The sequence below is a fragment of the Lutra lutra genome, chromosome 11, assembly GCF_902655055.1.
Source record: "Lutra lutra chromosome 11, mLutLut1.2, whole genome shotgun sequence".
NCBI lineage: Eukaryota > Metazoa > Chordata > Mammalia > Carnivora > Mustelidae > Lutra > Lutra lutra.
The window spans coordinates 86520093-86546891 of NC_062288.1; the positions used below are offsets into that span (position 1 = coordinate 86520093).

General features: G+C 40.3%; 2 protein-coding genes and 1 non-coding gene across 6 annotated transcripts in view; 2 read left to right on the top strand and 1 right to left on the bottom strand.

Annotated features, from left to right (window-relative positions):
• The window catches only part of TMEM209 (transmembrane protein 209), a 33246-nt gene extending 29094 nt beyond the window's left edge, over positions 1 to 4152 (bottom strand). Inside the window, exons 1-5 of one of the 4 annotated variants that reach the window (XM_047695218.1) lie at positions 3965 to 4152; positions 2572 to 2708; positions 2358 to 2416; positions 1259 to 1390; positions 528 to 769 (exon numbers count right to left, since the gene is read on the bottom strand). In XM_047695218.1, coding sequence (XP_047551174.1) covers positions 528 to 769; positions 1259 to 1390; positions 2358 to 2416; positions 2572 to 2708 — 570 coding nt within the window. In that variant the 5' untranslated portion in view covers positions 3965 to 4152. The other 3 variants (XM_047695217.1, XM_047695216.1, XM_047695219.1) reach the window with 3 other exon arrangements.
• A 1895-nt stretch (positions 4153 to 6047) lies between these two features.
• SSMEM1 (serine rich single-pass membrane protein 1) lies at positions 6048 to 12839 on the top strand. The gene is made up of 3 exons (XM_047695220.1): positions 6048 to 6326; positions 10264 to 10318; positions 12007 to 12839. Exons 1-3 carry the CDS (start codon positions 6144 to 6146, stop codon positions 12498 to 12500), a joined length of 732 nt encoding a protein of 243 aa, XP_047551176.1. The 5' UTR covers positions 6048 to 6143; the 3' UTR covers positions 12501 to 12839.
• A 724-nt stretch (positions 12840 to 13563) lies between these two features.
• LOC125081520 (U6 spliceosomal RNA) lies at positions 13564 to 13666 on the top strand. Its single transcript, XR_007121722.1, has one exon. It is a non-coding gene; the product is annotated as a U6 spliceosomal RNA (small nuclear RNA).
• Positions 13667 to 26799: the final 13133 nt, after the last annotated feature.

The following is a 26799-nucleotide window of genomic DNA, read 5'->3' on the forward strand; positions in this document are numbered from 1 at the left end:
AGAGGGCATCCACGAGCAGAGGAAGTGGCAGGCAGAGGGAGAAGCAGGCTTCCCACCAAGGAAGAACCAGGACCCTGGGATCACGACCTGAGCTGGAGGCAGACGCTTAACCAACTGAGCCACTCAGGTGTCCCAGAAAGCATTAAAATTTTATAAGGATATACAAACGTTTCACATAAACAAGCAAAGAAAGAGGGTAAACATGAATTTAAAAACTAAAGTAAAACATTACCATAGTCTCAACTGGTTTGAAAAACCCTGCAGAAAGATCCTAGATGGTGACCTCAACCCATTATCTTTGCAAAAGCTAGTATTTTTTCTTTCATCTTAGGGTGTAGTATAAAGAACTTCTGACTAGGTATCAGGATCTGGATTCTGTTCTTGGCTCTTAAACAGGGAATTTGGGCAAGAAAATTACCCACTGTTCCTCAGTTCCCTCAGTAAGAAAAGGAGTTTTGACTCATTTGCTGATTTTCAAGGTAGCTCCCCATTCTAAAATAATGTGGCCAAGAGAAAGGATTCGTTACCTTATTATAACCACTGATGGGAGAGTAAGTCACTCCAGGGCTATAGGAACCGCTGCCCCCTGATGACAGACCTTGCAGCTGGGGGCTATATCCAGTTATACAGCTGGTGGTGAACTTGGGGCTGGTACTGGGTGAACGAGATGGGCTATAACTCAACACACTCTGACCCTGAATTGAAGGAGAAGGTGGAGAGGGAGGGATTTGGGTTGCTGCCAGATCATGTGGCGGAGTAGTCTGTACAACTAGAAGGAAAGAAAGAATAAATAAATAAAAAATGAGTGAATAAAAGATGTGTGTGCATGTGTAAATAAAATTTCTGTAAGAACAGATTTAATGAATTGAATCTTTCTCAAGAAAAGAGAAAGTAACAGAGTGATTTGGTTGTTAAGTTACATAACATAACCTAAGGACACAAAGTAGTTGCTTACCATTTCCACAGATTTCAAAGTAAGAGATTAGCTTCAATGCAACAAGAGTCATTTAATTTTAATTGTAATTAAACAACAGAACAAACTTTCATGAGGCTGTTGAATATTATTTCCATTCAGTTTATACAAATAGAAATGATAATCATTGATCTTAAGACAATTTATTATAGACTTGCTTAATATAGTTGAGCCAGATGGCCTTAGAAGTCCCTTCCAGCTCAGTCTATAAAAAGGGCAAATTAAATTGAGAAAGATTTATTGCCAACTTTTCCCCCACCTTTGCAAAAGATATAAAACACTTACCAGCTGTTTTCAACCCTAAAAGTGTTTGCTGTCCAGGGCTAACCACCAGACTTGTTGGTGCCACAGTGTATTTGAAATATCTCCAAAAATCAAATAAGGCGTTTAGGCTAAAGAGGGAGGCAAGGGCAAGCTCTGGAAGAGAACAATATGTTATATTTTTAAAAAGGGAGGCAGAACATTTAAGGGGGGGGGGACAAAACTCTTCAAACTTCAGCAAGTCAACAAAAAACCTGAAAACCATCTTCCTACTCCTCATAATAGTTACCATTTAATGAATGTATACTTTATACAATGTTTATTACATAAATGTTCATTATAGGACATTTACTAGTGAATTTCAAAATATTATTGGGCACCTGGCTGGCCCATTTAGTGGAGCATGTGACTCAATCTCAGGGTTGCGAGTTCAAGCCCCACACTGGGTGTAGAGATTACCTAAAAATCAAAAAATCTTACCAAAAAAATAATCACTAATCCTTACAACCTTGTACAATAAATATTTTGGCCTTCGTTTGGCTACAGAAGTCAAGTGACTTTTGCAAGAACACACATCCAGTTATTCATGATTACCCGTCAGGTATGCAGATACCAAAACACACTCATTTCCTCGCCACACCACCTCCCTATCACAGACTCCACGTTAATGTCTGTGTTAGACTATGGAATTCACTCTAATGGCCATAAAGACTCTTCATATCCCAGGACTACCCAAGAGCAGAGAGAAGCAGACAGAGGAAGTAACAAGTAAACTCAGGAAGGCATCAATGGAATAGAAATCTGGTCGTTCGTGAAAGGAGCAGTGGTAGGGAAGTAGGGAAGGCATTTCAGAGAGAACAAATCACCACCACCAAACATTGTTTTTCATCGCAGAACTCCAATGATTACCTGGAATTGTACTGTTTCATTTGTTTCCTCGACTAGAACGTTTCTTCCATGACGGCGGGGACCTTGGTCCCTTCCTACTGTATCCCCAGTTTTTGGAACATAGTACACACTCGAATATTTATGGAATACAGGGACGAATACTAAATTGAATTAAACGTGAATGCAGTTTTTCATCAGTAGTATATCTAAATCACAATAAAAATTAATTACTTACCAATATACCAGAGGGGCCAGTATGTCACATTGTAATATGAACTAATCAATTTTCCAGTCCTGAAAAAATTAGAAAGGCTTTTCAACGTCTTAAAAAAAAAAAAAAATCAAAAACAACAAAGAGAACAAACACCCAAAATCAAAACAAACACCAAAACCTGTGGAACCGACCATTAACCTCTTCAAGTTTCACTTTTTTTGGCTAATTAACTTACATTTCAGTGTATATCATTCCAGCCATAGATACATTTAGGAGTCCCCAGGCTAAAACCACTTTTTTAGCTTCTGTTTCTTTTCTCATCTTGATGGTTCTGTCAATAAGGGAAGCACTAGGATTTGTCTCCCTTTGCATCTATTCAAAAATAAAAAGCACCGGAATTAATGAAAAGAAACCACTTCTCCATTTAAGAAACTTGTGTCCTTTAGAACAGTAACTAAAAACTGCACATTTTATGTTTAAAATGTCTTTCCAAAATTTTCTACATTTTACTATTATTATATGAAAAGGGAACGCTAAATTATAAGTTTATTGGTACCATATTGTAATCAACAGAGAACTGGCTGGTCACTTCAGAGAACAATACTTCCAATGAATTAAAAATGTCTTATTTTGTATTTAAAGGATGGTGATTATATCCACAATTATTCTGTACTGTGCTTTTCAAGGATGTTACAAGGACTAGCCCAAGGGCTAATTTAAGAAACTCAAAATACCAAGATTTGGGAGAAAATACTCCATATTAGCTAAAGCCACGAAAGACTCTCCTCGCAGAAACCATTAACTGCCTACCATCGTGAACAACTCTGCACTCGGTCTGTCGCACGCCAGAGACCCCTGTTTTGTGATGCTGATAAAGTTTAAGAATTTAAGATTTTTAAGGGTGAACACTCGTAGTGTGAAGGGAATGAGAGCGACTGGGGAGTGTGCAGTTTGGGCCCACGTGGGATTTATATTTCCTCTGTTTCGCTAGGCCTCATCTCAGACAAACATAAGTCTCTTCCATCCATAGAGTACAGAGCAGCACCCTTCCCGCCTCCCAGCCCGCGAGTCAAAACTTGCCAGTCCCCAGAGATTCCCTCCCTGGGTCTCCCAGCACAAACTTTAGCAACCCCTATGGCTTCTTTCGTCCTTCCACTACAGGTGATGGGACGCCTGGACACGCTCCCCTTTGGCTGAACCCTCGCCAGATCCACAGTCACGGAAACCCCACTGCCCGCGTGGACTCCGCGGCCAGGAAGCACAAAGATGACCCCCAAAACGCACCAAGTTCTTCGGCCGGAAGCCGGTGGCTCGCGCCACACCCTACTGCACATGCGCGAAGCCAAGCGCGAAGGCGAAAGCAACCGACTTGCAGGACCACAGTTACCGGAAGAATGAACCTTCTCGCGAGAAGGGGTGGGGGAGCGGAAGAACGAGAGCTAGGCGCGTTACCAGGGAAACAGCTTTAGTGTTTGTGGCTCTCTTCTGCGGGGAGAAAGCTGAGCAGCAAAAATTCAGACCAAGTTCTGAACCCGCAGTAAAAAGTAGTAACTGTAGCAAGCTGAATTTCTATATAGTAATATAATTTTAGCTTCCTTAGGGTATTTATGGATAAAAAATACGCTCACATTTTTAAGCCGATTTTATTACGCAGGGTAGCTAATTGTAGGGTAGAGTATGTGGTAACGTGTCCAGACTCCCATCAGCGACGACAGAGCATTTCTCACAAAAATAAGTGTTTTGACCCGATGTAAATTTTTAAATATCCTTGTAATATGGGTGCAGCAGTAGGAAGAAATCCCCAAATCTGTTAAAGTTGCTAGTGGTTTTGAGGTTGAAAAAAAAATCCAGTTGTTCACTTTGATTGCATATTCTTCGGAAGAACTTATAATCCTGAGGAAAAGCTTCATCAGGGAGTTCACTTTGGTTCTATTTAACAAATACAAACGCCTACAATGTCCACAGAGCCACGCGTGGGGATGTAAAAGTGGAGTTCCCTGGTTAGTGTTTGGAGGTCAGCCAGCAGGTGCAATAGAGGGTCAGGCGAGGTGGGGCCCGGTGAGCCTGGAGGGGGTGCCCCTGGCAGGCTCCTGGTGAGCTTCCTGGAGGAGGTGATGCAGGCCTAAGGCACAAGGCCAACAGCCACCATGGCCCGGGAGTGGGGACCTGCCTTTGGGGATGTGGGGAAATGTTACCCTAATGAAAACACCACGTCTTTTCACAACAAGCTAGTGGATTGTTACATCATTTACATGTCAATGACCAAAATTTTTCCTAAGATGCACCTAAAGTCAAATAGAAGAAAATTAAGATTCCCCGTGGTATTGCATATTAATGGAATCTGCAGGTATCCTATGTTCTTAAAGATCTAACAGATTTTTTTTTAAAGATTTTATTTATTCATTTGACAGACAGAGATCACAAGTAGGCAGAGAGGCAGGCAGAGAGAGAGGAAGGGAAGCAGGCTCCCCGCTGAGCAGAGAGCCGGATGCGACTCAGGGCTTGATCCCAGGACCCTGAGATCATGACCAAGGAGAAGGCAGAGGCTTTAACCCACTGAGCCACCCAGGGGCCCCTAACAGGTTTTGTTAAACTGTGGTTTTAATCATTTTTAGACTGCCTTAGCAGCAATGATGTTTTGCTCTAGTTTTAGATTCGGAGATGAACTTACTCAAAAATTGTTCAAAGTGAAGGGACCCAATGTCCAGTCAAAATTAGAATACCAGGTTCCTCCCCACCTCATATCTCTTTCCTAAGAAATTGTATACATTTAATGTCATTTACAACAGACACGTCTTTTTTTTTTCTCTCTCTCTTTAAGTAGGCTCCACACTTAGCATGGAGCCCAAGCTGGGTCTGAACTCACAACCCTGAGATCAAAATACCTGAGCTGAGACAAGGAGGTTTAACAGACTGAGTCACCGAGGCACCCCTACAACAGACACATCTTTATTTCCTCTCTTAATGTCCTTAAGTTATTGTGCACTTATTGAAGGCTTAAAAAGAAACACTATTAGATATACTGCTTTGCTATATAACTGGCCTTATGTATTAGTTTGCAAGGGTTACCATAAAAAAAATACCACAGACTGGATGGCTTGAACAACAAAAATGTATTTTTTCACAGTTTTGCAGGTGAGAAGTCCAAGACCAAGGCACCGGCAAAACTGGATTCTCCTGAGATCTCTTTCCTTGGCTTGAAGATGGCCACCTTCTGTGTCCTCACATGGTCTTTTTCTCTGTGTTCACACATCCATGGGGTGTCTCTTTCTCTTATAAGGACATCAGTCATCTGGATTAGGGCCCTATCTTTATGACCTCTTTAACCTTAATTATCTCTTTAAAGGCCTTATCTCCAGTTATTGTCAAATTGGGGATTATTCATTCAACATATAATTTTGGGGGAACATAATTCAGTCTATAATATGTTAGGTGTGTGCATGTCAATTTACAGTGATATGATACATACAGAGACTGAAAAAAATGGATACCTCAGAAACTTAGATATTACAGACATTAAAATTTAAAGAAAATACAGTATGTACAAGTTTCAGGAAAATAAAAAAAGATTAAGGTAGAATGCACCCTATTGATGTATGGGGGAAATACCATAACTCTCATAGAAATAATTTAGATAAATCTTCCAAAAAGTTAGAAATCCAAGAAGTGTTTGTCAGTTCCTGTCACAGTTACTGAAGCGTGTGTCACAATAGGTTGCCAAGGAAATTGTCATACACATGGAGTGAAGTACTTCCCAGTCATCTTCATTCCTTTGAGCATGCTTTATTTTCAAAGCAAGAAGCCATCATGGGAGACCTTTTTTCCTTATTTTGGGAGGTGGATCCTCCCCCCATACCTTTAAGTTTTACCATTCCAAGTCAGGAATATGAATGCCGGAAGGATGACTCTTGCGGGACAATAGGGAGCTTCCTGCTTTGGTATTTTGTCATTATATTGGTCCTGATGTTGTTCTCTCGGGCTTCTGTCTGGGTAGGATATCCTATTTCATTTAAAATAATATGTTTACTGTATCATAGGGGATTTTCCATAAAATAAATTCACTTTACTTCGGTCAAGCTACTTTTTAGAAGTTTGTTTTCTAGTTTTAAAAACAATGCAATCTCTTTCTAGAGCATCCAAGAATACAGAAAGGATGAAGAAGAAAATTTAGACTACTGTAATCCTATTTCCTAGAGAGAGCCCTTGTTAATATTTTGGAGTAATAGTCTGGTTTTGTTTTTTATTTTTCTCTATCTCAATATATTTCTCTCAATCTCTCTTTGATCTTACATGGTTGGTAGTGTAGACATTTTCATATCCTTTTTAAAAACTTAATATTATATTGTCACATTTCCTCAAATCGTATTCACACAGCAGCACTCTTAATGGCTGCGTAATTTTGTCTTGTGGTTGCACCATAACAAATCTGCAATTTGGAGACATTTAAGTTGTTTGTAGTTTGTCCATAGGCTGTGAAATGCTGGGATAAACTTCCCTACTGGTAAATGACCTCCAAATTCCTTTTGTAGGCACGTAATTCTAATCAAAGATACAAAAGTTGTCATATTTATAGAATACATGTTGTAGGATTTGGGAGATTTGAGAATGAGGCAATGTCCTCTCCTGAAAGATAAGATGCAGAACTAAATTAAACTAAACAGAACAAAAGTCATCACTTCAGACCGCCTACTAGCAAAAGAAAATACCATCCTCTTAGGAAGGGGGTAGCCCAGGTTTTTAGGACTGTGTATCTCCAACGTATTATGAGTAAGCAAGCTCTTATAAATTGCTGACATGGCATCCTTGCTGGCCATTAATACCAGGCTGATGATTAATCAGACCACCATCATTTGGCATTACAGCCAGCCCCCTGGGCTGGCAATGGTCAGCTAGACTGAGTGCTGCATCAGCTCTAGATGGAGAGGAAGAGGTTTGTTATATCTATGCCAGCTGGATTCCATTATAATAATCAAAGATTCTTCCCCTCACTACCTCTTCTTCCTAAGAAGAAGTTTCATCTAAAGTCTAAATACTTCTTAAAGTAGATACTTTGCCAAAAGGAGATTTAGAATAGTGATCCCTTATATATGTCCTAGACTCCCTAGCTAAGTATATTGAATTTGTCTGGATTGGCCAGAAAAGCTACTTTAGAAAATTAACAAAAAATTGAAATTGATTCCTGGCAATTTCATCACGAAGACTACTTAAGAGATCTAAGTTATTCTTCTGCTCCTTTGCTTGTATCAGCTCTTTGGAATCAGAGTCTGAGCTTCAAGGACCCAAGAGAGCTGACAGTCCAGCCACCTTTTTGTAGACAAATAAGATACCAGTATCCCTGCTTTTTTTTTTTTTAATTGATAAGGCCCAAGGAAATTAAGTGACTTGTCCAATGTTACACAAGTGGTTAAATGTTGGAGGAGAAATAGACCTAGGTTTCCTGCCATGTAATTCATTTGCTTCAAAGCATAGCTGAAATGTTGAATTAAATCTATTCAGTGCTGATTAAAACCTTAATTATCTTAGAGGTTTCGTCTTTCACTTTGTACCCCCATGGCAGTTACAATGAGCTGAACTGCTGCTTGTGAAGGGTCCCAGATTTGAAATCTGAGAACCATATGAGAGCTAGTCAAGGAGGATGGAATTTTTCTTTCACTTTGAACTTCATTTTCTCAGCTAAACTATGGGCCTTTATTTACAAACCTTGAAGTAATGGTAAAAGCGTGATGGAAATGTGGTGTTAATTATCCTCAAACGTGAAACATGCTGATTTCCTCTGGATTTGCCACTACTTACGATGCATTTACCCTTTTGCTTTCAGAGACTATAAATACTATATTTAGTTTGTGTATTTGTTTAGTGTTTATTCAGACTGTTAGTGCTGGTATTTTTCCAAACAATACTGGTCCAAGTTTCTCATTTTGCATGTGTGGAAACTGAGCTTTAGGGAGGTGTTAAGTGAATTGCTAAAATTGCAGAGCTGTTCCATGGCTGAAAGGCAGAGCCATAGTCTAGATCTCCTCTCTGTTTTCCCCTACTCCTCAGGGCAGGCCCTGCTGATGTTTTCGCTCACTGAATCGCACACAGATAGTTAAGAAAGTGCTTTTGGTAACCACAGTTCATGTGATTCTACTTAGCTTGATGCAAAATCTTTTGATTTTGAGATTCTGTTTTGATTTGACATCAAGTCAAAAATGGAAGCTTTCTGTAAAAATTATGTAAACCTAATAAATATTTTTAAACATTTCTCCCTGTCCATTATAAAAGTATGCATTATCGAAAACATGGAAATTACAAGAAAGTGCAAAAAATGAGAAAAAAAAAAAACCCACTCCAGATTACTTGGAAATAACCAACTACCATGAACAAAATTTTAGGTGTATGAACTTCTAATCATTTAATAATTATCTCTATATATATTAAATTTAAAATAAGCCTCCCCCCACCAGTCATTGTGAAAAGAGAGATATCTCAAAAGAGGATTCCACTCTTAAATTTTTCAGAGAATGTTTGCAGTAACCCAAAAAGCAGAGAGGGATCTCATTAAAGATACTTGCCTGCTGTTGTAGAGATCAGATATTAAGAAAGGAATGGGCCAAGGATCCTGGATTGTAGCTATGAATACCCAGGTATGGCATTTTCAACCCCAAGGAAGTTTGACTTTCTACGAAAATTCATTGTTTTCCCCAAATGTAGACAACTTGAAAAGTTAGAAGGAAAAGTATCACCGTTTCTCTCACAACCATTGCTAACACTTGTGTACATTGTTTAAAGTCTTTTCATGTTTTTAGCCTTCTTGTGATTGTACTACATATACAAATTTGTATCTTTTTTTTTAAGATTTTATTTATTTATTTGACAGACAATTAGGCAGAGAGGCAGGCAGAGACAGAGAGAGGAGGAAGCAGGCCCCCAGCCGAGCAAAGAGCCCAATGATGCGGGGCTCAATCCCAGGACCCTGAGATCATGACCTGAGCAGAAGGCAGAGGCTTTAACCCACTGAGCCACCCAGGCGCCCCTACAAATTTGTATCTTGATTTTTAACTTAGTAGTACAACATGTATTTCCTCATGTCGAGACATGCTTTTCTTATAATAATTTTTACAACTACATATTATGATTGTCTGTAATTTAACCATTGCCTACCTTTGAATTTTATATTATCCTAATTACACTGTGATTATTTTTGTACATAAAGTTTTCTCTCTTTGAGGGGTTATTTCCTGGTGATAGATTCCTAGTAAGAATTATTACATGTCAGAAGTGTTATGAATAAAGTTTTGCTACATTCTGAAAGAGTTGTTTTATATTTATATTTTAGCGAAATCATGTTCAGTATCAAAAAATGGGACACTAATCTGAACAATGGGACAAATTTATTTATGGAGTATTGGGCTAGGGTATTTGAGGAACTATTCAAAGAAATCCATTTCTTTTCTGTTGCCAAATCCATAGATAATGTTATGGTTGCATTTTAGAGGAAAGTTTCGGAAGGACTTGGGATATAGTAGATTTATGAACTCTGGTAAAGATCTTCAAGGATTACAAAAAAGGTGACCTGATAAAGTCTTTACAAAGTAATTTAAAATGAATCCCAGTACTATCAAATCTGTTTTTAAATGATATTTCTTTACAATGTGAGTACAGGAAAACTTTACAACCCATAGATCTTCATCAGTATTATTTTCTCTCAAGTCTTTGTTCCATTTGGCTTGGTTCAAAACTTTTGGGCAGACTCTGCATTCAAAGCCTGGTCTTCCAGTGAGCAGCAGATGAGATGATCACTCTAATAGGAACTCCGTAAGAATTTATTGAATTGTACTGAATGTTTAAAATTAGACATTGCCCAAGAGTCTAGGGCAACAGTGTTCTATGGACTTGAAAAATAGCCAACTGAGACTGCTATTACTGACCTGTATTTCTGAAACAGATGTCGGAGAAGAAAAAGGATGAAGACAGTGGGACCAGCACCTCAATCAGTAAAGGTGAGAGCTGGTACCTATTTGGTATTGAACTATGATGAGAGAAATATGTGCTGAGTGTGGAAAGCAAACAACTGAGCGTGGTTATAGGCCTCCCCAGACCTGTGGTGGTCCCCTTGGATGGGCCTCTTGCTTTAGCACAGGACAGCTTAGCTGCTTCAGTAGAGCTTCTAAAGGCCATAAATTACTAGTATGTAGAGTTCAAGTTCTCTTTTCATTCCTCAAGCATTCTCCCTGCATATAGTTTGCCTTTCATACAACTTTATTAGTGTTGCTATAGGATTATGAGCTTTATATGACATTTTTTAAAAAGATTTTATTTATTTATTTGACAGAGATTACAAGTAGGCAGAGAGGCAGGCAGAGAGAGAAGGGGAAGCAGGCTCCCTGCTGAGCAGAAAGCCCATTGAGGGGCTCCATCCCAGGACCCTGGAATCGTGACCTCAGCTGAAGGCAGAGGCTTTAACCCACTGAGCCACCCAGGCACCCCGCATGTTTTTTTTTTTAATGTTGCTGATATAAAGGATGTATATCACACAATTTACAAGTAACAAGATATATAATATACTTTATGGTAATAGACTGCCAATTTGACAAAGCACTTCCCAAGATTTCTGCCAGACCCTTGCATCCTAAGCCAACCGACGGCCGCATGTGTGAACAAGTATAGTCCTATATGAATGTTATGTTTCTTTTAAGTTAAGGAGTAAGATGAAGGAAGCAGGAAGATGTATGTTATAACTTAACTTGGTTGTCAATGATATGACTTCTTTCCTGAATTGGATAATAATTTTAGAATACTCTGGAAGGATATTTCCTCGTTTTGGGGTGCGATTCACAATGTAGTAGCTAAAGATGACACTTCTAAATGTAATCTATGTTAGTAACATGTTCTTTTCCACTTTAAGCCGAGACAATCAACAAAATCATAAACAAGACCTGATTTTTAGTGCTTGTTGCTTTTTATCCCGCCCACTCTGATTGCAAATTACCAACATGTTACTGAAGTGGAGTTGGGAAGAGATGCATGGTAGCACACCATTTAGGATTTCCAATATCCAGATACCACAGACATAAATAGCTTCAAGAGCTATTTCTTAATAAAATCTAATAAAATAATTAGGAACTGATTAGCTTAGAATATTTATTACATTTATGTGTAATAAATGGATTTAATGGTAAGTTTGTATAATTTAATTTTGACTAATAGGCTGTGTTTTAACAACCATCTCACAGAATTCCTGTAAGTTTAACCCTCTGTTCTTGTGAGCTCGCTGGTAGAAGACAACTCCAGCACAGCACTGTGTAAAGAAAAGACCCTTTTTAGTTTCCTGCTACCCAAGTCACATGCACATACATACTTGAATCTTTAAGAATTCAAGGCAAGGGAAAAAAGTGTCCTTCTCTGGAAAAGCTTGGTGACCTTTCCCTTGATCTTATATCAGGGGTCCACAAGGCTTCAAAAACAATGTGTCAAGCATCTATTTGAACCCTCTGGTCTTTAGAGGACTTGGTATCATACCGGAAAAGGCAGGCAGTTGCCAATGCTTGCAAATGAGCCGAGACAAGTGGTGGCTTGCCAAATGGCAACCGAGAGTGAGTCCATACATGCCATAGGCTTCCTTATGTAATACGAAGTTGCTGTAACCAATGATATGCCTAACATCTTGATTTGTTTCATTGGTTGTTAGCAAGCAAAGACACTTCCTATAAGCGGCAAAGCAAAGATGGTGACTGGGACTCTTTACAAATGATGAAAAAACCAAAGCAGAGCCAACTTACCCCTGTAACTGACTCAGAAGTGGCTTTGGTCAATGCCTATCTTGAACAAAGACGAGCCAGGCGCCATTCTCAGTTCAGCCAGGTGAATCAGATCCAACACGATAGTGATACGACTGAGTGTGACAGTGAAGAATCGAACTCGGGAGCCTCCTCGTGGAAGGAGAGTGAAAGTGAACACCATCCATCACCAGCTAGTATTAAGAAGAGAAAAATAGCTCAGAGGCCAAGGAATGTGGGAAGTTGCCAAATCAGGGAAAGGCCCTGCCTCCACTGCAAAGCCATGAGAACCAATGAATGGTTGGCCCGCCACTTCCTTCAAAGTACTTCAGTAACCCACATGAAGGGAGATAATCAAGAGGAAAATTGTGTACCTGACATTAATACAAAATTCAGTAAATTTTGAATTTTATCAAGTCCTTACTTACTTGCAGCCAGATGAAAGAGACAAATGAAACATAAAAAAAAATCACCAGAGCTCTAGGTGCAGAGGCTTTTACAATAAAGTCTCTCTATTAACAACAAAAACATATTGAAACCCAAGAGGTAAAATTTCAGATAATCCTTTATCCAAAAACAGGCCTGTGAATTTGTTTATGGCACCATTGGAACATCAAATATCTGCTTCTACTAGGATTTTTTAATTCAAAAGAGCACAAGACATATTTTATGCCTTGAGTGTATGTATTTTGTTTATGTCTGTAATACAAATAAGGACGCTCTTTGAAAATATATTTGTGTTCAGAAACCATTTAAATTCATTTGTATGTTTTGATTGACTGAATGAATTAGGTGACATTGGTTGGCATGGAATGGACCGTATTCTCTAGGTCCATATTTTCGGGTGACTCTACCTGAGCTGTGTTGTTGCACATGCGTCAGCTACAGTTGGTGAGGAAGAAGAACTCGAGAGCCTGGAAAAAGACCTGATTCCCAGAGTAGAACAAGGAGGGAAGGCAGTGTGGCCCAGAGGGTGACTGGGCCATGGGTTGTCCACATGGTTATTGTCTAAAGGCCGTGGCAAGTGTTAAAGGAAAAAATTATTTTGACACCTTTTTTTTTTTTTTAAGGTTTTACTTATTTATTTGACAGAGAAAGAGCACAAGAAGGGGGAGCAAGAGAAGGAGAAGCAGACTCCCCACCGAGCAGGGAGCCCAATGTGGGGCTTGATCCCAGGAGCTTGGGATTATGACCTGAGCTGAAGGCAGACACCCAACTTAACTGAGCCACCCAGGTGTCCCTTTGTTTTTGTTTTTAGATTTTTAAAAATTTATTTGAGAGAGGGGAAGGGAGAAAGCACAGGAGGGGAAAGGGAGAAGCAGGCTTCCTCTGAACAGGGAGCCCGATGCGGGGCTTGATCCTAGGACCCCAAGATCATGACCTAAGGAAAAGACAGATCTTAACCAACTGAGTCAACCAGGTGCCCCTGGTTAAATATGGTGGGGAGGACTTTATTCAAGACAACTGTAGTGCTCACTTTGGCGGCACATACACTAAAACTGGAACAATGGAAGATTAGCATGGCTCCTGGGCAAGGCGGACACGCAAATTGGTGGAGAATTCCATATTTTAAATAAGTCAGACCGAGAAAGACAAATACTGTCATCTCATTTATACATGTAATCTGAAAGAACCAAACTCACATAAACAGAGAATACAGTGGTGGTTCCCAGGAGCGGAGGCTGGGGAAAATGAGGAGATGTTGGTCAAACTTTCAGTTGAGTAAGTTTTGGGTCATCTAATGTACAACATGGTGACTGTAATTAACAATGCTGTTACAATTACACAGTTAAAAGTTGCTAAGAGTAAACCTAAAATGTTCTCACCACACACAAAATGGTAGTCATGTGAGGTGGGACATGTGTTAACAAGTCTTATTGTGGTAATCTTTCACAATATATATGTGTATCGAATCACCATGTTGTACACCTTAAACTTATACTATGAAGTTGGGATTATAACTCAATAAGGTTAAGATTGAAGAATTAAAAAAAATAACTAGGCCACAAAGTGCTAGAAAAGAAAATAAATCTATCAACCATACCTTGGAGAGAAAAAAACTATTGTAATAGGGGTTAAATCTATTGCAATAGGAGAGAAAGGTCAAGTTCAACTCCAAATACAGCAAGAACAAGTTGTGATTGATAGCCAAGGAGCAGAGGAAGGGGGTCAGTGAATGGAAAATTACTAGCAGAGACATCAAAGGGTAGGGGGATTCCTGCTAAACTGACCTAACAGGATTCTTGCTAAAGGCAGCCAAGGACTCAGACATCAAAGATAGCGGATGAAAAACTTGATCAGATATCAAGGGTGGGGGGACTCTCAATAAACTTACTTAGCAGGATTCTTACCCAAACTGGGCCAGACACCAAAGTTGAGATCTGGTCTTAAAGAGGACTCAGAGGAGCCTGACTAAAGTTGGGTCAGAGAGAGTCTTTATCGACCGTTAGCCGAAATCTAGACATGCATGGGGTTGGGCTTTCCAGGTAAGTGGGAACCCCAGCGGTGGGGTATTCAGGACGGCCTTAGTAGATGGGTGGCCATTCTGGAGACCCTTCTCCAGGTGGATAGCAGAACCCCAGCTGGGATATAAAAGAGGGCCCCGATTCCCGAGAAGAGGGCTGGTTGGCAAAGAGAAGATAAACAGCAGGGACTGTAGTCACTGGACTAGAGTTCAAAGAAGGGCTTAAGTCTTGGGGAAGGACTTCGGTATTACAAATAAGATAAAGACTGCAGCCTGATAATAAGGACTAAGCCCTTCATGACTCACTGGCAGAGGGACCACAAGATAGGACTCTGGTTACTACCGCTAATAGTAGCTTTCTTAACTGATTGCCGCACAGAAACCTGGGTTGCCGCGGGGGGGGCAATGTGGGAGTCCCGACCACTGGAACAAGGCCACTAGAATCCAGGACATGAGGTGACATTTCTGAGCTTATTTGTGGAGACTGTCTCGTTCAGGTTGCCTGAATAGGTCTGAGGCCATGAGCAAAAAGCTCATGAGGAGATACTCAGGCATCAACCTTTTCTTTTTTTTTTTTTTTTTTTTTAGATTTTATTTATTTATTTGACAGAGAGATCTCTCCATCAAGTAGATGGAGAGGCAGGCAGAGAGAGAGAGAGAGAGAGAGGGAAGCAGGCTTCTTGCTGAGCAGAGAGCCCGACGCGGGACTCGATCCCAGGACCCTGAGATCATGACCTGAGCCGAAGGCAGCGGCTTAACCCACTGAGCCACCCAGGCGCCCCATGCATCAACCTTTTCCATGAAAACTTCCCTTACTCCTCGACACCCTCCTCGACTTTGTTCTCTCAGACAGACACCCCCCCCCAAAAAAAAACAAGCTCAAAATACAATAGCAAGTTGCAGGGACGGGATTTAGACCCACATAGTCATGCTTCAGAGTTTGGACTCTTAATTACAATGATCTTAGCCATTATTCTCTGAAGATGAAAGATCCTGATTTCAAGGTAAGTCCATCACCACCTCTCACACAGCCATCAGGCATGTCCCAAGCAGATATAATCTCATCAGGAAACGGAGGATGAGGGCTATTTTCCATATAACAGAATAAGGACCCCTGCCCCAAATGTTTTGCTTATGCATCTAGAATATAAACCAATGACCTTATTATCTGAAGAGTCATGTCACAGACAGCTACTTTTCTTGTCCATGGGGCTAGAGCAGATTGAGAGGGTAGGAGATAGTGAGGGATAGAAGAAGGAATTAGGATTAAGTTAAAGCAGGGACTATCGATATGAGATAGGGTAATCTGTGAGTACATCAAAGCAAAACAGAGGCCAAACACAGGTGGGAGGACATCCAAAGCCAGAGAAATCACGGAATCAAAGGAATAAGGCAAGGACATGGTAGGGGAGCCACAAAAGTACAGCCAGGCACGTTGGAACTGGATTACTGAGCGAGGAACAATACCCATGAGGTGGCAGACAGTTCATGAAACCAGGGCAGCAAGCACTAGTCATGGCTGTGTGTTGCTTGTAGGCAGAGCCTGGCGTGAGCTGTCAGGATGGGGTCCCTGGGCTGCTATACAGTCCCTTCATCAGTCTCCCCGCTGCTGCATAGGATAAAGTAGGCCACCTCTGATTTTCATGGTAGCTGTTAGGGTAGCTTGCTTGAGGGGAGGCATGGACTTCTGGGGCTTTCCTCCTATCTGTGGTCCCTTCACGCAGCTAAATGATCAGCACTGTCCCCTGTCCACTTACTTCAGGCATCACAATTCTTGGCAAGAACTGTGATGCAGACAAATATGGGATGGAAACGAGGGTCTAACTGAGATGGATATGGGAAAGAATAAGAGCATCACCCAGGAGGTAATTTGGAGAGGGGGTGGTGAATGGGGGACGGGAACTGTGTCCACAGGGTATGCAGTCTCAAACTCTGAACCAGTATCTGCCTTCCAGGAGTGGTGTGGTTTTGGTGGGAGAAAAAATGAACCAGTAGGTTAAATCTGAGCCAACAAAAAGAGCAACAATAGTACTGAGAATAGGCAAGATTTAGAGAATGCTTGCTATGTGCTAGGCACCGAAGTAAGCATTTTATAAGGATTATTACCCTTCACAAGCCTGCAAAACAGATATGTTCCCAATTTTATAGATGATGAAACTGAGGGACAGGGAAATTAAATGACCTACGCAAGGTCACACAGCTGGTGAGTATGGGGGAGCTGGGTCTTGGGTTTTGTCTGGCCACAAAGATGTTTTTACTGTGATGATAATAACGTTATCCATGTTCTTAATGGAGAGCAATTAGATAAGAACTTGGGAGATCCAAATACCAAACTCAGTCCAGAGACCAGAGGACTGTTAGTGGAAAATGGAGCCAAGAATCAGAAATGGGAGTCATTAAGCTGGGGAGGGTCCCCAATGTTGAGTGGAGAGGCTCAGCTTGTCTGCAGTGGTCAGCTTGGCCAACTTATCCATAGATCAGGCTGAAACTCGGGGTGGTCTTTTGAAGAAAAGGGGATGGGTGGGAACTGGGGGAACTGGGAACTTGGCTGGAAGGGCTGATGAGGGTAGAAATGAGCTCCGCAGTGTCCAGGAACAAGAGACAGTAGTGACTCAAGCAGTGAGGTGGATGGCCAAGGATGTGAGTGGAGAGCTAGAGAGGACACTGCCAAGGAAACCAGAAGCAACCACAGCTCTTCCCCATCCCCACCCCTTTCTCTCAGGACGGAGAACTGTCTCCCCACAGATCCCAGTGTTTCCAAAACAGCAACCCCATTCATGGATTGTGGAATCAATTTAGAGGGTTGTGACTAGCATTTATTAAAAAATAAATAGAAAATAACAGTGCATGGCACATAATAAGGGTAAGCATTCTTTTTGTTTCAGTGTGTGAGAACTGAGTTGCAATGCAAAATGTGTTTCTTACCATGGTAAGATACAAAATAAAAGCCACGGCTCTGGAGTAGCTTTCTGTGTAGATTTTTCTGGATCAGCCAACTAACTATTCCACTAAGTTAGAGAATCGCATTCCCGACTGCTGTATGCAAGTACTTAGTAAATCTTCACCCATACCGTAGGATGGGCCAAGTGTCTAGATTAGTGAAAAGCTTGAATTAAATTATACTACTTTAAAAGAACTTTAGGTTTATTATTTTCAAATAGAGTAAGTGGAAGCCAGCTAACCAACTGTTGCCTGGTACACAGGGCTAGGTTTTGCCTTGATGAATAAACAAGTGTAATTTGTAATTGACATTTCAAAGAAGGCTTCCAAACAGGCCAGCCTTTGTTTAAATCATAATTACCCTGTTTGTATGTAAAGGGATACTTCTAAAGCTTTTCAAAACAACTGGCTCTTTTAAGTAGATAATTATTCCCCTTCCAATCTTGTTTACACTATTCAGAACTTCAGTGAACTTTTCTTTTTTCCATAGATAGTACAAAGGTTAACTTCAGCCAGCCCTCCCTCAAATTATCACAAATTCCCAATTAGTAAATTCTAAACAGCGTTTCCCTGTAACAATATACCAAAGACTTGTATGATGTATTCTTTATTGCTTTGAATAACGTCTGACAAGTTTCCAAGTACCAGGCCACCTGGATATTCTCTATCTGTCAGGAACATGTGGTCACAGAGGTGCAGGGCAGGTTAAGAGAAGCATATATTATGCACAAACATGCCGGGGTGGTGAAGGAGACAAAAGGGAGAAATGCCTTTTATTTAATTAATTAATTAATTTAGTCTCTATCACAGATCCACTGAACTGCACATTTATAGGCCTTTTTAGTGTAAAGAAGAGCCACACTTCATATCTAAATTCACAAAGGCTACAGATAAAAACAGAAGACTGAGCTTTAAAAAAAATTTTTTTTTTTTTTTTTTGTATTTAGACTGGAAGTTATTAGAGAGACCTCGAGGGGTTGGCAGAGGATAGATGTATTATGAAAAAATTATACTTGTTCTGTTTTGAATAACTTATTCCTCGTTGCAGATTCCAACTCAGTGCACCAAAGGACATGCATGACATTTTTTTTTTTAGAAAACAAAACTGTTAATAATCCCAGGCCATGCTCCTTTCTAGTTCTTACCTTTTATCTTGGGTGTTTGGCCTCTGCCGTAGATGGTCCCTCAGGCTGCCTTATTACAGGGGCCTGTTGTCTATTATTGTGTTCGTTTATTAGGGCTTTCTGTCACCATGAAGTTTCGTGTGTTCAAAATCTTGATTTAGCAGTGAGAGTATCAGGTGGGGAGCCAACTCTGCTACTAATTAGTATAAATCAAGAGAGGGAGGCAGGAAGATAAAAGCCAGGTCCCTCGGGGAGGAGTCTGCAGCCAGAGTTGGGAAGACTGACTAACAAACAAGTCAGAGAGTTGAGAGCGGGACGAAGAGGCTGGAGAAATGCCACTTGGGGACCAGGGGCTTCTTGTCTCTTCTCTTTTTTTTTTTTTTTTTAAAGATTTTATTTATTTGTCATAGAGAGAGAAGCGAGAGCAAGCACAGGCAGACAGAGTGGCAGGCAGAGGCAGAGGGAGAAGCAGGCTCGCTGCCAAGCAAGGAGCCCGATGTGGGACTCGATCCCAGGACGCTGGGATCATGACCTGAGCCGAAGGCAGCCGCTTAACCAACTGAGCCACCCAGGCGTCCCTCTTGTCTCTTCTCTGATTGCCCCCCTTCAGGCCCAGAAAGCATCTGTGGGAGCCTTTATTCTTGCCCTTGTCCACAGGTGGTTCACTCAGGGGCACGGGAGCTAACCCTGGAAAGGGAAGTTTGCTGGTGGAGGCAATGGGAGAAAAGCTTCTTTGTCTTATAAAGACCTGCACAGGAAAGAAATGGTCCCTTTTCGTTTGGTGAACAATGTCTAGTCCACACATGATGGCTGCAATGGTGACAGCCCCCTGTGTCCCTAAGTGTATGGGTCTGAACACATCCGAGCAAGAATATGGAAGAGACAGAGGAGACTAGGTCGTGAGCTGATGAATTAACAAATTCTGAAAACATCCTTCTTTTGGACTTCTTTTTGGGCAAGAAAATTACCCTATTAACCATTTGAAGTTGGTTTTTCTGCGACTCGCAGCTAATATGGTGTCTTCGCCATCTTCTTGTCCTTTATGGTTCTTAGAGCAGCTCTTTTTCTTTTTCTTTTTCTTTTTCTTTTTGAGAGAGAAAGTGCATCTGGGAGGGGGAACAGAGGGAGAGGGAGAGAGAGGATCTCAAGCAGGATCCATGCCCCAATGCGGAGCCTGACCTGGGGCTCCATCCCACAACCCTGAGATAATGATGTGAGCCGAAATCAGGAGTCAGATGCTTAACCGACTGAGCCACCCAGTGCCCCTTAAAGCAGCTCCTTTTACCTAGAAGAGAAATAACTGCAAATAAAGTGCATGTGCTCCTTTGATGGGGCCTGGGCTTGGCCTTTGACAATGGTGGTGAGAGCTATTAATTGCTGAGAAATTCTGGGAGTTTCTATTCCCCCTGATTCTCATGAGCGCTGTATGGTGTGATCGTGCCTGTTCCCATCTCAGTTTCACCCCATCCAGGCATGGGTTCAGTAGGATGTCCTTCCTATCAGAGTCCCTTCCTGCAAATTTGGAACTGGGGCCAGGAAAGAAATCTCTAGGAACTGGACTTAAAGCAGATTTTTAGGGCTAACATTGCCCCTCATGTACCTAGGGACCCAGAAAAAGCAGGTTTTCACTAAAGGACAAGAATCAAACCAACCGGGATGCCTGGGTGGCTCAGTCGTTTAAGCCTCTGCCTTCAGCTCAGGTCATGATCCCAGGATTGCGGGATCAAGACCCGTGTAGGGCTCCTTGCTCTGCAGGGAGCCGGCTTCTCCCTCTCCCTCTACTTGCCTCTTCCCCTGCTTGTTCTCTCTCTCTCAGTCACATAAATAAATAAAATCTTAAAAAAGAAAAAAAAGAAAAAAAAAGAATCAAACCAACAGAGAAGGGCAGACAGATGTGACGGATGGTTTTCAAGTCTCTGGTTCCGGTTCGTTCCTAAGGCCCATTTGTTTACACCCTCAGGCATCATATACTTGACTAGCAGATTCTTATAATATTTTCCCTTTTTTGCTTAGTCTAGCTCAAGTGGGTTTCTATTACTGGAAACCAAAAGAATCATTTAAACAGTGGTGTGCTGGTAAATGCTTGACAATCGGCGCTGATTGTTGAAAGCCCTGATTTTGTAGCACTTGCTGATTTTCATGATATAAATACTCCCACTCTTGCTTATTTCAACGACCAAAGTGTCATGAGTGAACGTGGAGTTGGGAAGAGATGAGTGCGTTGACTGGGGAACCGGTCTGAGACAGCTCTGGCGCATCGCAGCCTAAAGGATAACACACATCACACACTTTGCAGAAAATCCCTGTTATACAGAAGGTTCAGGAGTATATACTGATGACTGCTAAGTTGGGAATACTGGAATTAAGAGTTTTTAATTAATTTCCAATGTGCAGAGTCTTGGGGCTCCGGGAGTAGAGCAAGTAGGATTAAGTTTTTAAATAACATTGAAAAAAAAATTTTTTTTCAGTATAATCATGATTTGGGTGTATGGGGACTCTGGGAGGTAGGGGACTTGAACCAAGGAAGGGAAAAAGGCTGGGAGTGCCTGTGGAAAGACGTGGAAGAAGGTGACCTTCATGAGGGCAGGATCCAGGCCTTGACAAAAAGGAGAAGGTCACTTTCTGCAGGTGATCAGTGGCATTCTTGGGGTGAGAAGGCAAGGCCACCTGGTGTTCCAGGTCCCCACACCAACAAAAGACTCAATTAGGTCATTCAGCTACCTCCTCTAGAATCTCCTGATCTGCTTTGTTTTTGACTGAAAGCCTTTTATTACACAATTAAAGATAAGAAGGTATAAAATGTATTGTGCTGGGGTGGAACAGTCCTTTTATTATGAGGGAGGTCAAATAATCAATCAGTAAGAGTAAGTCTGACATTAGATCCTTCCCTTCCTTGGTGAGGGGAGGTTGTGGGGTGTGGAGAAAGATGACCCCCAGCCTTTAAGAAGCCCCAACCTAACTACCTTCCCACACTTGCCTCCTCTCTCTGAAATGCCAGTCACCAAATCTTCATATGTTAGACTCTTCAAATATTGAACCCCTCCTCAATGTTAAGGCCCGTCTTCTGTGGCTCTTCTGGGCAGGCTGGTTCCCACAGTTGAGACCCCTGTTGTAGCCCTGATCCTAGCCGACTATAATGAACCCCCAACCTCCTTTTTATGTTTTATGATCAAATAACTGGAGTTTTTGGACATTATGCACGGAGACTCCTAAACTCCCAGAGCTTGAATCTTTGTACTTGAGGACATGAATGAACATTTCAAACAACTGCATTTGTTTACTTTCAAGGGTACCGATATCTCTGTGCATCGATGTTTACACATGTATTCAAATATTTAGTCCTTGACATTTATACATGGTAAAGTGAATGTGTTGATGTTAGTGATAAGAAGGGCAGATTTTATAAGGTTAGTTCAGTTGAGACAAAGCTGGAAATCATTAGACATCCTGGAAGTGGTGGATTTTTGTATCAATTACATATTTGGATGTAAGTCTGTTGACTCTGTTCTTTTGTGGGAAAAAGAGAGATAAAAATTAAAGAACATGTATAAAATGCTGAAAAACATTCCTGGAGAATATATCTGAAAGGTGATGTGAACTAATTCCTTACATAAAAATTAATTCCAGATGGAACAAAATTAAAAGATAAAACAAGGAAACCACAAAAGTACTAGAAAAAAACACTAGTAAAAAATTTCCTAATCTCAAAGTTAGGAAGACTTTTCAAGCATAATATAAACAAAACCCAGAAGCCTTAAAAGAAAAGACTTTACTTGGACTGCACACAAGTATTTAAACTTCTGGAGAGAGAGAGAGAGAGAGAGAATGAGAGAAAAAAAAAAAGTAAATAAAGTGAAAAGGCAAAGGCAAACAGGGAAAATTTTTGGAACACAAAATTAGGGCTAGCCCTAATATCCCCAAATTATAATGAGTTTTTAGAATAAGATAAAGCCGAAGGCGTTAGTACCAAAATGGTCAGCAGAATTGAATAGAAAGTTTACCGAAGAGGAACTCTAAATGATTCTAAATGGTACACAAAAGGATGATCAACTTCACAAATAATTAAATACAAAGGAAAACAAAGTATTTTTCTTACTTTAGACTGACATAGGTCCAGTGTTTGATGATACCAGCATTGGAAAGAAGACCCTTTTGAAGCAATGTTGGTGGGAATGATAATTGGAGTAATTTCTTTGGAAGGCAACCTGGGAATATAAAAAATGCTTGTGCTCTGAAACCTAGCACTCTACTGCTAAGAATTGGTCTGACACATGTGTGTGTGTAAACCCACACAAAATAGGTACATACTGATGGATAGTCATTGAAATATTGTATCTGCTTAGATTGCCAAGTTCCCAGAATCTGCTTTTTTAGTTATTTATATTTTATTTTTATTTTTTTATTTTATTTTTTATTTTTTATTTTTTTAAAGATTTTATTTATTTGTCAGAGAGAGAGGAGAGCGAGCGAGCACAGGCAGACAGAGTGGCAGGCAGAGGCAGAGGGAGAAGCAGGCTCCCCGCCAAGCAAGGAGCCCGATGTGGGACTCGATCCCAGGACGCTGGGATCATGACCTGAGCCGAAGGCAGCTGCTCAACCAACTGAGCCACCCAGGCGTCCCTTATTTTTATTTTTTTAAGTAAGCTCCATGCCCAGCATAGGGCTTGAACTCATAATCCTAAACCAGCCAGGCGTCATCCGGAATCTTCTTCTTAAAAATGACATCTTTATCATGTTGTTTTCTGATTAGAAGTACTTGGGTGCATTGTAAGAAACTCACAGAACACAGTTATGTTAAAAAAGAAAGTAAATCCCACCCCAAAGATGATAACTGTTAATAGGTCCGTGCACATTATTTCCAGACCATTTTTGTGCATAAACATGTGTAATGAGCTTGAATCTTGCTTTTCAAACCTAACAACTGAATAGATTCAGATAAATATTTGAGATCTATTTCTCCTCATCCCAACTCTTACTATTTGTTACCTGAAACTCAGGAGCTGAATACATTCAGAAAACTTGGTATCCTTCACCATCTGAATTCACTACACATATTTGAACTCTCGCTCTCTGAATTTAGAAATAAATAAATTTGGATAGCCAGGGATCATCGTACAAATATTTTTTCTCTTACAAAAGAAGAATCGTAATATATGTTATTCAACAACTTGCACTTTTTTGTTTATACATATATTTTTTACACCATTCCATGTTAGTTCATAAAGATCGATCTTATTTTTTTAATGCTCACATAGTACTCCACTGTAGAGTTATATCATAATTTATTGAGTGGGTTTCTTTTTGATGAGCATTTACTAGTAACCTAAGTATATACAGTAACATAGAAAGGTGTCCCAATAATACATATATATTTTTTCTCTTCCCTTCCCGCTCTGAGAGTGTCTGACTATGGATCCACTTTTAATTTAGAACTACATGGTTTGGCTCTTAATTATAAACTAGATTATAATTATACTTTTAAAGTATGCGTGTTTATCTCATCTCCCCACATACTGTAAATTGTGAGCTCTCCGGAACGAGAAGTTATCTTCACTTCTGTGTCTTCCAAAATGCTCATAAAAATATTGGGCACAGACTTTGGCAGGTGTTCAAAAAGTTATACATAGTGTTATCCTCTGACCCCCGCAATCCATTCTTTTTAAACACAGTTTTTGAATCTGATTTAAAATTTGTTTTATATCAACTGCATTTTTTACTTTCTACCTTTTGACCTCCTTCACCCAAACAAAATTTTTACCTTAAAAAGTAAGTTGGGGGGCGCCTGGGTGGCTCAGTGGGTTAAAGCCTCTGCCTTCGGCTCAGGTCATGATCCCAGGGTCCTGGGATTGAGCCCTGCATTGGGCTCTCTGCTCAGTGGAGAGCCTGCTTCCTCCTCTCTCTCTCTCTCTCTCTCTCTGCCTACTTGTGATCTCTGTCTGTCAAATAAATAAATAAAATCTTAAAAAAAAAAAAGTAAGTTGGACAGTATGTATGGCCCGTCTAAAATTCTGTGAAAGAAAGAAATAAGCTGGTTAATATAGATAGAGAAAAAAATTTTGACTGGTAACAGTCATCAGAGGTAGAGATTGGGATAAGGGAGTGTGGGCAGCAAGAGAGGTAGTACCTTTTTTGTTACGGTTTTTAATAATGTTTAAATGTTTTTACTATGCAAATATTATTTGAGAAGCAGAGAAAGTAAATATAACAATTATACAAAGATACCATAAGCATGTTCCTTGTAATATGCTTTGAATAGTAAAAAATTGGATATCGTAAATAAGAATTGGTTGAATAAGTTCTAGTCCATCCATATAGCGGAATACAATTCAGCTCTCCCAGAATACCGTTATCAAGTCACACTCACAAAAATAAGGGAATCTGGGTGGTTCAGTCGATTAAGCGTCTGCCTTTAGCTCAGGTCATGATCCCAGGATCCTGGGATGGAGTGCCACATTGGAATCCTTGCTCAGTGGGGAGCCTCTTTGTCCCTCTTCTCTGCTCTCCCCCAACTTGCACATGAGTATGCTTTCTCAAAAAAATAAACAATTTAAATCTTTAAAATATAACCAATAATAATATGTTCTTATATAGCTAAAACTGTTAATTATTTCTAGGAGTAATTTAGCTTTCAGAGTTATTTCAATAATGTTTCAATTCTTAATAAGCAGCATGAATTACTTTTTCAACTCAGATAAAAGGCTCTTACTTAGTCCATGTTGAAATTAAGGATTTTATGATTTTTTTTTTTTTACCTCTTTATTCTATCCTGTTAAATCAGGTAAGTCTACTTTTAACTTTTATGCATTATACCTTTTTGTAAGTCTCAGGAAACTATAGTATATTTTAGTAGGAGACTGTTTAGATGCCTTTTTTTTTTTTTTTGATCTAGACAGTGTCACCCAGTAGAAATTTAAATCTAAGCTACATATGTTATCTAAAATTTTCTAGTAATTGGGGGTGCCTGACTGGGGGTTCAGTCAATGGAGTATGTGACTCTCGATCTTGGGGTCGTGAGTTCAAGCCCCATGTTGGATGTAGAGATTACTTAAATAAAACTTCAAAAAAAAATGATAGAAGGAAACAGGTGCAATTAATTCTAATAATGTTTTATTAACCCAATATAGCTATACTATCTAATCTATACTAGCTCTACTATCTAATAAATGCTATCATTTGACATGTAATGAATATAAAAATTATTAATGAGATATCTTATATTCTAACTTTCATACTAAGTCTTTGAAATCTCATGTGTGTTTTACCATCACAGCATATCTCAATTTGGGTGCTCAATTTTCAGTAGTTAAAATGTCTTACCAAGAGGCGCCTGGGTGGCTCAGTAGGTTAAAGCCTCTGCCTTCGGCTCAGGTCGTGATCCCGGGGTCCTGGGATGGAGCCCCACATTGGGCTCTCTGCTCAGCAGGGAGCCTGCTTCCCCCCCTCTCTCTGCCTGCCTCTCTGCCTACTTGTCATCTCTGTCTGTCAAATAAATAAATAAAATATTAAAAAAAAAAGGCTTACCAAAACATTGTAGTGTGCTTAAAGGAAACATATTTTACACTGCTTTAGGTCTTAAAATTAAGTTAAAATTAATTAAAATAAAATTTAAACATTCAGTTCCCCAGTCATACTAGTCACATCTCAAGTGGCCATAAGCTACACGTAGCTGGTGGCTGCATTATTGAACAGTGCAGATAAAGAACATTTCCATCATTATAGAAGGTCTATTGAACTGTGCTGGTCTAGACATTGAGCTCTTGGCTGATAAAATCTTATTCATCTTTGGAGCCCTATTACATAATGGTGCTGGTCATGCAGGAGATCGTCCATAAATAAGAGATTTATTCATGGATCCTGAACTGAGGTGACCATGAATGGGAACCTAACGCAGAAAGAGAAGGGTGAGAAGACAAATCTTCAGAGCTTGGCCTTGGGTGGCTCTGTTGACTTCCGGCTGAGGAAGGACAAATAGTTATTATATTGGAGGTCTTTTGAGCTTGGTGTTGCAAACAGTTAATGACGTATAGAGTCTGTTTGTTCTCCCCAACTGACTTAATATAAAAAAGAATTTATGGGGGTGCCTGGGTGGCTCAGTGGGTTAAGCCTCTGCCTTCGGCTCTGGTCATGATCCCAGGGTCTTGGAATCGAGCCCCATGTCGGGCTCTCTGCTCAGCAGG